This window comes from Pelobates fuscus, chromosome 4 (genome assembly GCF_036172605.1).
Source record: "Pelobates fuscus isolate aPelFus1 chromosome 4, aPelFus1.pri, whole genome shotgun sequence".
Taxonomy (NCBI): Eukaryota; Metazoa; Chordata; class Amphibia; order Anura; family Pelobatidae; genus Pelobates; species Pelobates fuscus.
In genome coordinates, this window is record NC_086320.1 from 67097060 (window position 1) to 67109860 (window position 12801).

The 12801-nt window shown below is 43.0% G+C and overlaps 1 protein-coding gene across 1 annotated transcript in view; it reads right to left on the minus strand.

Moving 5' to 3' along the window:
- RIPK2 (receptor interacting serine/threonine kinase 2) overlaps positions 1-12801 on the minus strand; it is a 107938-nt gene that overhangs the window by 29718 nt on the left and 65419 nt on the right. The window contains exons 7-9 of the mRNA XM_063451270.1: positions 10801-10880; positions 6917-7033; positions 3280-3328 (exon numbers count right to left, since the gene is read on the minus strand). Of these exons, the coding sequence (XP_063307340.1) occupies positions 3280-3328; positions 6917-7033; positions 10801-10880 (246 nt within the window). The remainder of the gene's footprint in view (positions 1-3279; positions 3329-6916; positions 7034-10800; positions 10881-12801) is intronic.

A 12801-nucleotide genomic window follows, 5' to 3' on the forward strand; every position in this document is an offset into this window, starting at 1 on the left:
TAACTATAAATAGGACAATTACAAGAAAACGTATAGGAATTATAAGTTGAAGAGGACTCTGCTCAAACGAGCTTACAGTTCATTGGTTCATTAATAAAAAAAAGTTAATGACTCCTCAAACCCTACTGTGAATTTTGGCCAATCCTGTATGTGTGTATGTGTGTATGTATGTATGTATGTATAATAAAATAAACAAATGTTGGAAAAAAGTGAAAATATGGTGCTACTATCACCTATGTGCACCACTCAACACACATAAAAGTGAAACAAATGTGAAATATAAAATGGTGAGAGCACTCAAATTTCATAAAATTTACCAATACTTCATAAGAAATATTCCTAAAAAATGAGATAAAAGACCATAGGGTAATATAGTAAAAACTAATATTAAAACACCTTGTTATTGGTCAAACTCACATGTAGCTGAGTCACTTTAAAAGCTGACTCAGACTAAAAAGCGGAGAAGAGCATCTGTGGTGGTGGATATCTGTTAAAATGAGGATACTTCCTATTGTGCCAAGAAGTAATCTCTCCAAAGGACCCAGGATGCAGGATCAAATAAAGGATGATTTATTAGGACACAAATTACAAATTAAAATATAACAGAAAAATTCCACCAAGAATGTCGCCACAGGTGGACTTTTTGTGTTATATTTTAATTTGTAATGTGTGTCCTAATAAATCATCCTTTATTTGATCCTGCATCCTGGGTCCTTTGGAGCGATTACTTCTTGGCACAATAGGAAGTATCCTGATTTTAACAGATATCCACCATCACAGATGCGCTTCTCTGCTTTTTAGCCTATGGTCTTTTATCTCTTTTTTTTTTAGGAATATTTCTTATGAAGTATTGGTGAATTTTATGAAATTTGAGTGCTCTCACCATTTTATATTTCACATATGTATGTATGTATGTATGTATGTGTGTGTGTGTGTGTTTATGTATGTATGTATGTATGTATATATATAAGTACCTCCAAAGGGTCAGACAGGTCCTGAAGTCCCATCTCAATGGCAAGAACAAGATCCAAGATCCAAGCCATCAACACATATGACCTACTGGTCATCAGGTACCCAGCTGGAATAATAACCTGGCCAAGAGAAGAACTAGTCACCATGGATGTCAAGACCAGGAAACTAGTCACTCTGAATGGAGGATTCCACCCGAAATCCAGCACCCAGAGACTGTACACCTGCCGGGAGGAAGGAGGTCGGGGCCTGATGAGTGTCAAGGCCACAGTCATGGATGAAACACAGAGCATCCACAAGTACATCACAAAGATGGCTCCCAAAGATGAACTGTTAAGGGAATGCCTGAGACCGCCACAGGTTGACGATGCAAAAAATAGGAGGTTCCTTGGCAAGACAAACCTCTCCATGGGGTGTACCACAGGCAGATAGTGGATGTGGCTCACATGACAAAATCCTACCAGTGGTTGGAAAAGGCAGGACTGAAAGACAGCACTGAGGCACTAATTCTAGCAGCACAGGAGCAGGCACTCAGCATCAGATCAATAGAAGCTGGCAAGACCCAAGGTGCAGACTGTGCAAAGAGGCCTCTGAGACAGTTCAGCACCTAATAGCCGGATGCAAGATGTTAGCAAGGACAGCATACACAGAGAGACACAACCAAGTTGCTGGGATTGTGTACCAAAACATCTGCACATAATATGGATTGGACAAGGAATGAAAGATTGCAGTCGTGGTGGATGTGGTGGTACCCAGTGACTATAACATCAGGAAGAAGGAACATGAGAAGGTGGACAAATACCAAGGACTGAAAGAAGAAATAGAAAGGATGTGGAAAGTGAAAGCAGTAGTAGTCCCAGTTGTGATAGGAGCACTCGGGGCTGTGACTCCCAAGTTGGGAGAGTGGCTGCAACAGATTCCAGGTGGGACATCTGAGATCGCTGTCCAGAAGAGTGCAGTTCTATGAACAGCTAAGATACTGCGCAGAACCCTCAAACTCCCAGGCCTCTGGTAGAGGAGCCGAGAATGAGGAATAAACATACCACCCAGGAGGGGTGAGAAAATGAATTCATTTATATATATATATATATATATATATATATATATATATATATATATATACACATACACACACACACACATTATTTTTGCCAAGCTTAGTAAGTGCGTGTACACGCTGTATAAATTGGCTCCAGCATCTTTCCCTTATAATGTGTTCATGTTTATGTGAGTGCAGCCTTCCTGGTTTAATATGCACATATATTTAGGAGTCCAGGAAAACGCAATTGGTCTTGCACCCTTCACCGTCACAGGTACCTAATTGCAGGGCACTATTTAACGATGCAAAGCAGGCAGCCCCCAGAGGATGGATTTCCTATGTACGTGGGCTTATTTCATGAGAACAGGTATTAGGTTGCTCTAGTAGGCCCTGCCAAGAATAGGTTAGACTGTCATTGTGGAAGGTTTATGCAATGTGTTGTCATATACAGTAACAAATTCCCCTTTTTAAACCAGATGGTTTTAGAAATAATTACATTTTGCGAGCTTTGAAGCTGGCTTGAGTAAATTTCCTAGATTATGTATGTTATATATACCATATTTTTCCATCTATAAGACTATGTTGTTTTACTAAATTTCTTAGTCTAAAATTGGGGGTCATCTTATACACGGAATGTCACTGCAGGGGTTAAAAATAAATTGTGCATAGGGCCTAGAAGCCAAGATGGCGCTTGCCACATTTCAGTGTGCCACGGCCCACACACATATCTGGCCTCCCTCCCGCCGATCCACTTCTGAATGCTGTGGCAAGGAGAAAGAGGTCCCTATATGCATGGGAGCTACAGCAGACAGCAGCACTTGCCACGAGCGGAGCTCCAGAGACATGCCACACCATAAAAGGAGCAGCCATATTAAGGTATGCTCCAACTCAGGTAGGCCTTGCTTTCTGATTTATATTTATGGGGAAGGAAATGGGGATCAGGGATCAGAGGGAATACTACTGTGATGTCCCAGCATGCTCTCACACCACCTGCTGTATTGTGGGAGCTCTAGTCTCCCAGCATGCACTATAGAGCCATTACATTCACAGAGTACTGTAGCCCCGGGGAGGCATGATAATCAGAAGTGTGTTGTTCTCCTCATTAGTCACCTAAAATATCAATGTTGTTCTATTTGATGTTTAAAATATTTATTTCCTAATTTTTGGCTAAACAAATAGGGGTTGTCTTATACATGAGGTCGGAAAAATACGGTATATATACACACGTGCGCATACATAACATACTACATATATTATATTAATATACATACCATATGGGAAAATTGAATTAATTTTGTAATGAGGACTTGCAGCTGTCTCCTGTTACAGAAATCAAATGCAAACAATTAATAAAGTAGGAAACAAGAGAATTTTAAAGGGAGTATAGTAATTACAAACAAAATTATGAACTAAAATAGAAAAAAGAGATATAATGAGCATAGGTAAAGGTCAGGATGAAATGTTCCACCATTGGTGAAACCTCCTCCTGGTCTAGGAGCTATCTCCTTGCTGTAGCATTTACAAGTGCATATGCAACTGTATTAGGAAAATCAAAGGGAAGTATATTTTCTTTGATCAATTTTGCATACTTTATAATGCATTATCTATGTAGTGAAAAATAAACACTATAAGAGAGCACAATAGAGATATATGCCTAAAATAACGATACTCAAAAAGATATATGTACAATAACAAAAAGCACCCAGATACAATAAAACTTTCCCAAGTTCCAAAAGTGATCAAATAATTATACTATTTTGTTTATTATCTATGTAGTGAAGTCATTCCCTGTATACTGTGTCCATTTAAGAGGGACTTTGCCATCTCTTGAGACACCATAGCATATGGCATAGGTCATTCAGTAAGTTAGGTACACTGGGCTAAGAAAAAAAAAAAAACATCTGCAGGATATTAAAGTGTACCTGTTATGGCACACACAAGTTAAGTTCATTTATTAAATGCCATTTATACATTGTGCTAGTAGAAATGCCAGCAAATGTACAAATGCTAGGAAATGTACAGATTTTAATGTAAAGTACTTTAAAATGTTGGACCTTCCCCATCTGTCAATCAGTACTGCTGATTGCACTTGTATGCCAGCTGCACAGCGGTCTAATACCAAGGACTGAGTGGTAAGGATAGCAGGAGAACCCTCCGAAGATGGTTCTATATCAACTTGTCGCTGTCCTACTCCCCAACAGGCCTTCCTCACTCTTGCTGTGGGAATATAGATCACTTTGCAGGAGGTGATGCCATCATGTCTGTCATTGTGGAGACATGCCCTGCTTCAGAAAATGTCCACAATCGGGCCGAGTCGCACAAGATAGACAGCAGCAATGGAGGGTGGGGGTTTCAATACTGTTACACCCAAGCATACTCAGGATGGGTGGTGCTTGAGCGAGGGGCATCTGGTGGGTATGATTAGAACAGTTCCCAAAACCACAAAACAAAATCTATAATTTATCAGTATTTTTACTGTGCAGGTGGGTACATAATAGGGTCAAACGCTACAACAGTGTACATAGAATCAGACAGATTAAACAGTGGCATGAGTAGGTGCACATTTTTTTTTTTAAAAAACAGGCTTAGTATAACTGATGAGATTCAATTAAGTATTCTAGTATAAATGTGTAACAGTATTGTATTACAAGATAGCGTCTTATGTTAAACAGGCTGGGTGTGTGGGGGTACCAGGGGTTTTTAGCTGGTGACAAGTAACCACATATGTGTTTAGTTAGTTATAACAACCATGCAATGAGACAGCCAGGCTATACAATTTATGTTAACAGTTGGTACCTGTTAACTAATAACATGTTTGATATTATAGGCTAAAGCGTGAAGTAATTACTGAGAGAGCACACTTACAGGGTATGCTAGGGGCAGCGGGTTTCATGCTGTGCAGTTACGGTGCTTAATTGCTTAGAGTAGCCCGCTAGTTGAGAGGCTGGGTTGTTAGGGTTAATAGTGTGCTGGGTTTAGGAGGTTTGGATGCGCTTGTTAGAACTAATCAATTTATGAAAAACTTTGCGAAACAAAATGCGTTGAGACTAAAGTAAATATAACAAAGCGGTGCAGTCCTTGCGAGTTGTAGTTGTTTGGGTCGGTCGCTCTGTGCCGGGATCAGCCGATGCCCTGCTGGGGTGTTTTAGTTACTGCACGCATTTTTAAGTGAAGATGTAATGGTATGACAGCCCATGCGGGCGTTTGGGGAGCCAGCATAAGTTTCGCATGACTGTGTGTTGGCTAATACTAGTATTCCCAGTACAGTAAGCTAGCAAACATTCAAATTAAGTGAACTCAATACAAAATGGTCAACATGCTTAGTGGCAATTATGCAGTAGGCCAAGTCCCAGACATGCAGCTCAAGGCAACAACATAAATGATGGAACAAACGTAGGCTGCTATGGAGGCATCAGTTGGAGGCAAGTCGTTATACCCGGGTAGGTCATACAGAATAGCTGAGAGCTGCTAGTAGTTACCCGTGGGCCACGTGTTAAGCATGTCCGCGGTTGGGAGTCCAGCAAAGAGGGTTCGTATAATCCCCCAATGTCTTTGGTTCTAATACTGCAAACAAAACAGAAGCACATAGACTTGGGAGCAGATCGAACACAGGAGTCTGTAGAAGGAAGTCAGTGGGTACTTAAGATGTCAGGGCATATCCCAGGGCAGCGCCTTTATCCTATCCCTATCCTGTGTGGCGACCACTGTGCTCTGAAGAGGAGATAGCTACCGAGTAGGCCTGTGTGGCATGGGAACGTAGGTTCGGGTCTCGAAGGCAGACCCCGTCTGTCCCGTGAGTGTGCAAGGGTCAGCGGCGCTTTGTTGGGCATGTCCTCTAGTGCAGGGGATCGTTTGGCTGACCTGTGTGCTGGTTGTTTCCTGGATCCGCGGTGTCCGCGTGCCGTCTGTCTTCGGCCTGAGGCTTTAAGAGGCACTCGCGCTTTCCTGCCGTCGGTCCCTTTCTGAGGGTCATGGGCCCGGGATTTCTCCGGATTGCGGATGCCTCCCCGGGTGTACGGCTGGCGCTGGAGGGGTATCTCCAAGTGAATGCCCAGCTCAGAAGAAGAGTATGCGGTGCAGACCACAGTGCCGTCTGGGCGCGTAGCTGGGCCCGCCGACTCGGTGGGTCTGGTCTTCGAATTGTTTGCCGTCTGGAGCTGCGAGGTAGGGGTGGTTGACAGTTGCGTCTGCTCCGCACGGGTCTCTAGCCGGCGCCAGAACGCTGCATATACCGCTTCAAATCTGGCGTTGAACCTGCTTTCCCATGTGGTTTACTCGCCGTCCCCTGCTCCGTCCCCCATGATGGCTGCGGCTTGGGAGCGGGATGTCGCTCAGTAAAGTGTGCTTTGCTGTTTTTCCTCTAGCATGGGCCGGGATGACAGCCTCCGGCCCTGGGGGGGGGGGGGGGTGGGGGAAACGGGATGCTTGCTGTAGGACTGCGGCCCCAGGTTGGAGGATCGGCCGTTTCCTCCCCCCATGGGTTCCGCCACGTGTGTAGGCCTCAGAGGTGTCTTTTGGCGTCAGGTCGGCGGGTGAGTCTCCAGAGTCACCAGTGAACTTTCCCCGTCGTGTAGGTACTGTATACCATCTCTTTTGTTGCCTTTCTGTGGGAATTAGCTTAGTTTTAGCTTGACTTGGAGTGCTTTGTGAGAGGAGCTCACCACATGCACGTCTGTCGGCCATGTTGGTCAGGCCCCGCCCCATAATTTATCAGTATAATAAATTATATATTTAAAAATAAAATAAAATTTTTTAAATTTAACATGAACCTAGATTGACAGGTTCACTTTGAAATTCTTTAGTTCCGTCTCATGGCAGCCCTTTGTAAAAGATAGACATTATGCAATGTCTTACTTTATGATACAATTACTTTAAAACAAATGACACATGTTTTCACTGGACACCCACATTTTCTCCTCTGTGTACATCCTCATTAGATGAATGAATGCTTTTCTCTGGTGTTGCATTGTACATCTCTGATGCAGATGGACTTGATGGTCTACTGTTGTTGGAAGTAATTCTGGCCTACAGAACAGGAATACATACAAGTTATTGGCAATTCTAAACATGTAACATATTTTACACTAGGTACAACATGGAAACATGGAAGTTGAATTAAATGACATATATGTATATTACACAATCTACCTCTTTATATATAAAGTACAGGGATTGGCATGTTCTTCTTAAATAGTGTAAATTGTGTTTGCACTTATTCATTGGAATGCTACACAATATGTTTTTAAAATACAATATATTTTCTAAGATGGATTATAAAAGTAAAATTATATAATAAAATATATTAAAAAAAATAATTTTTAAACACACAATCAGTAGCCACTTTATTAGACACCATTCTAATGCAGTAGAGCCCTCTCTTATTCCAAGAAACAGACCTGAAACATTGAGGCACGGATTCAGGATGTTGATGGAAACAACCTTTAGCTATCCTACTGGAAGTAGATCAATAGAAGATGAGTAGACTGTGGCTATAAAGGGATGAACATTATTCTGTGTGGCCAAAAAATAGTTTGGCACCTTTATACTACCAGTCTGAAGTGTTAACACAACACTGGATGGATACATGTTGTTGACACTAAATGGCAGAGGCAGATGCAATGCATGGCAGAGCAGTAATCAAGATTTGTTAGACCGTGTGATATCTTTCCACTCTTATACAGTCCAGTTTTTATATGCCGGTGCCCACTGTAATTTAAGTTCTTATTCTTACATGACAGAAGTGAAACTGGCTGTTGTCTTCTACTGCTGTAGATCATCCATTTTAAGGTTCCACATGTTGTACATTCAGGGGATGCTGTTCTGCATAGTTGTATTGTATGCAGTTACTCTGAACCTTTTTTTCAGCTTGAACCAGGCCGTTTTCATTGACAAGGTAATCTCTCCCAAGGAGCTGCTGCCCTTTGGATGGGATTAGTTTTTACACCATTGTCTCTAGACTGATCAGCAGTTTCTGGTTTACACAAAACTACATTATCTCTAACCAGCAATCATTCAATCACATCATTGTAAGAGTTGCTTAGATCACATTCTGATGTTATTTAGTCTTGTCACATGATTGGCCAGTTTAGCTATTGTGTATTAACTAGCAGGTATATATGTTTACCTAACAAAGTGGTCATTTGGTGTATATTTACACATATTGCATATATAAATACTATACATATATACTCACAGACATACATGAGTACATGAGTAGTCTAACATGCAACGGACATCTAAAAAGAAATGAATACTACAGTATATAAAAGTATAAGAAAGGGGGGCAGGGTCTGACTACAGAGCAGGGCAGACGCACGTTACTACTGCTCCTGCATCTTACCGCACAAAGTACCGATTCCCGCTGAGCAGAAGCTGTGACCCAACTTCTTTTGGCTACTACATGATCTGGGACACCGGGACCTACACGATGACACCACTCCTGAGGTTATATGCTCCAGTCCCGATCACCCAGCCATTGAGGCCTACACGCATGACGATCTCCCGCCGCCTCAACACACTGCAAGGCAAAGCTTGAGCCACCGTTCCCCCCCTATGGACCGGTGAAGGTTATCCTGGACCCCACCAATCCGGCACACACAGCTGCATGGACTGCAGCTGCCCACTCTGGCTGGAGCTCCGAGCGTGCTGGGCCCCAAACAACAAGTCTGGACCTGATTTTCCAGCACCTCTGGGACCAACTAGAGAGGCACCTCACCAAGGCTTCCCCTGCCCATGGTGCGGAAACACAGGAGTTTGGTAAAAGGAGAAGGAGCGGGCCGATCCCGGGTAAAGCATGCCCCCCCAAAGCCTGCTATGACCACTGCCTGCCCACCCGGGCAGAAGGTCACAAGGAGGTACCCTCCAAAGCTTCAGCCACCTCGCCGGAAGCCCGTCCGCCGCTGGTGGCAGCGAAACACCAGGACCTTCCACGCGCCCATGCAGGGAAAGACCCGGCTCAAATGTTTACCCAAGTCTTGTAGCGTTACTTACCTTATCCGGGGGCCGGCCGCGGTCCTCTCTTCAAGCCGCGCGCGGTCCTGCGGCTGCACGAGCCGCGCGCGGCTCATCCGACTCTCCTAACAGGAAGACGGGCAGTGACCGCGAGATGCGGTCACGTGTCCCGCCTACAGCTAAGAGCGCGCCGCGAGTCTCGGGCCCGCTCTTAAACAGACAGTGGGAGCCTAAATTGCAAAAAGGCTCCCATTGGCTCCTGTCATGCCAATCACCCCATACACTTACCTGTTGGGGGTGTGGAAGTGACAGGAGCCAATCACATTAGTTTGAAGGCTACTTATACTCACCCTTTTCCCTTAGTTCCTTGCCCTATCGTGGTTTCTGCTACAGTTCCCTTTAGTGCTTGTTGTGTTCAGTTGTGTTTCTCCGGCTTTGTATTCTGACTTCGTTTTCGCTTAATCCTTGTCTTTACTGTTTGCCGGCTTGCTGATTCCTGTGTACCAGACCCCGGCTAGTTCTCGTTTACGCTGTCTCTTTGTGCCCTTGACCTCGGATTGTTCCTGACTCTGTACTTCTCCTATTACGTCGAGTCCGGCCACTCTAAGGTCCGGTAGACGTATCTCTCCTCTGTGCTGTCTTCTGTTAGGCTGGATCCTGCGTGTAGGGGTATATACTCGTTACAAGTCTGTGGCACGCAGAAGCAGACCCAACATGAGGCCCGGGGCTGGGGAGAGGCCTCTCCTCTCTCACAACTCTCCCGCATTCTCCAGAAAACCCACGCTCCAACCGCCACACAACCTAGCCATCCGGGAACTGGGCCCACACACTTGATCAAGCATCCTGCACGAACTGACACCCGGAGAGAATTATACTACCATAGCTGAGTAATGCCTAATCCATAAGCGGACATTGACTCTCAGTGACCCCTGTACTCTAACCCACGGGTCTAACCCACCTACCAACTCATGCGCAACCAAATATCCATCGACCACTCTCCACACCTGAGCAATATCCTTCTCTTTTATTTCAGTTGTAAATAAGTTTGTTATTAATTTAATTTGATTTGCTCATAAATGCAGATATCTTGATTATAGCGACATATGTGAGTCCCTAGTTATACCTTTGCAACTACAGGGGATAACTCCCCCTACTCCTGGCCTATAACTTGCGACCCGAAGTTTCATGTTTCCTTATACTTTATATGTCTAGCTGGCCCATATCAGCACAGCTTATAGCATAAACAGTTGCCAGATGATCTTGAAAGCTCCCCTACACAATGTCAGCCTAGGCTCAGACATATAGGCTTGACATCCTAGCCCATCCAATGTTTTCTTATGGAAAAACATTGTGATTAGTTGAGATCATCACTTCTGATGATGTCAGCCAAGGAGGCGGATCTGGGGCAGAGCCAACGCCGGCAGACTTGAATAAAGGTAAGATTTTACAGGGGGCAAGAGGTCGGGGCAGGGGGGCCAGATGGTGGTTTTAACACTATAAGGTCAGGAATATAAGTTTCTATTCCTGACCCTATTGTGTTCCTTTATCTTGGAAATCAAATACCATTAAAACAATTAGTAACTGAAAACTCAGATGTAAAGCCACAAGTAGAATTGATTATATTGATACTATAAACAAAGCGACAGATATACTTTAATAGCAATGCTCACTGTTTATTAAAGCACACATAAACAATTAAAAAGTAATGAATTTCCAGCTTGTTACGTTGGATTTCACAGGATTACAGTGTTTGGGGTACAAACTGCTTACCACAAAACCACCAATGAGTAAACATGTGTTTTAGACAGTTCTTGTGAAATTCTTGGAAACAACTAACTTACTTTCTTTATCATAAGTATTGCTTCCAGTATGGAGATCTCGTCATATGTTCCAATGATTGGCTCAAGGTCCAACAAACATTCTAATGTAAAGCACAAAAAACATGTTAAATGTCATTTTCAGAAAGGGTATGATTTTACGGAAACAGTTAGTAAAGGATAATACATTTTATTTTAAAAAACACATCACTGAAAATCACTCTGAGTTTATCTCCGGGACTGGATACTATAGGAAACATGCCAATAAATCTCATTAATAATGGACACCCCTAATAGTTACTTTTTTCTACTTCTCTACTATCTACTATCTCTAAGAGTAAGTTATCAAATAGATATCAATGTGCTAAAGTTATAATTTTGCAAATACTGTGTTGTGAATTCAACCCTTGGACATTGTTCACATTTTATGGTGTTAAAATGTGGATAAGAAATAGATTTTATTGTGATTTTTACCATTTATTTTATACACTTTTCACAAATGTTGAAAGTGTAAAATATTTGTTTTCTATTGTGAAACAAGGAAAAATAAAAAAAATAAACAGGCCTCAGTATTGCACCACCCCCCTCCCAGTCTCCCCGGTCCGTGCTACCATCACATAGAAACATAGAATGTGACGGCAGATAAGAACCTTTCGGCCCATCTAGTCTGCCCAATTTTCGAAATACTTTCATTAGTCCCTGGCCTTATTTGATAGCTAGTAAACTCCTTTACTGTGTTAACCTCTACCACTTCATCTAGAAGGCTATTCCATGCATCCACTACCCTCTCAGTAAAGTAATACTTCCTAATATTAGTTTTAAACCTTTGCCCCTCTAATTTAAGACTATGACCTCTTGTTGTGGTAGTTTTTCTTCTTTAAAATATGGTCTCCTCCTTTACTGTATAGAAACATAGAATGTGACGGCAGATAACCATATTTTACTGTATGGATAAATAGTGTTCATGGTCAAAAGGTTAAATTTTGGTTTCATCGGAACAAATAATCTTTTCACAAGTTATTATTATTATTGTGATTTATATAGCGCCAACAGATTCCGTAGCACTTTACAATATTATTAGATTGGGAATTTGACTATAAATAGGACAATTATAAGAAAACTTACAGAAACGAAGGGTTGAAGAGCTTACAGTCTATAGGAGGTGGGGTATAAAACACTTTAGGACAGGGAATAGAAGTCAAATTAGGTGGGAGTGGAGCAGAGCTGGAGGAGAGAGTAGAGTGCTGCCCTTTAGGAGAGAGCAAGAGGCAGGTATGTGAGGTAGAGGTTAGTATGGGAGGCCATAGGCTTTCCTAAAGAAAATTAGTTTTAAGGCACTTCTTAAATGATTGAAGACTAGGGGAGAGTCTGATGGTGGTAGGCAGACTATTCCATAGGACGGGAGCTGCCCGCGAAAGGTCCTGCAAGCGCGAGTTGGCTGTACGGGTACGAGCAGGAGACAGAAGAAGGTCACGGGCAGAGAGGAGGGACCGAGAAGGGGCATACCTATGGATCTGTGAGGAGATATAAGAGGGGCTAAGATTATTCAGTACTTTATAGGTATGGGTTAGCACTTTGAATTGACCCCTATAGGATACAGGAAGCCAGTGTAAGGACTGACAGAGGGGTGAGGTGTGAGAGGACCGACTAGACAGGAAAATCAGTCTGGAGGCAGCATTCATTACAGACTGTAGCGGGGCAATACGGCTATTGGGAAGACCAATTAAGAGAGAGTTACAATAGTCCATGCGAGAGATTACTAGAGCATGGACAAGCTCTTTAGTAGCATCTTGTGTAAGAAAGGGGCGGATGCGGGCAATGTTTTTGAGGTGGAATTGGCATGATTTGACAACAGACCGGATGTGAGGCTCAAAGGTGAGGCCAGAATCAAAAGTAACACCAAGACAACGTGCTTGTAAGGATGGGCTGATATGGGTACCACCAATCTGAAGGGAAAGCGAGAGAGGAGGATTAATATTAGGAGGAGGAAAGACAAGAAATTCTGTTTTGGAAAGATTCAGTTTC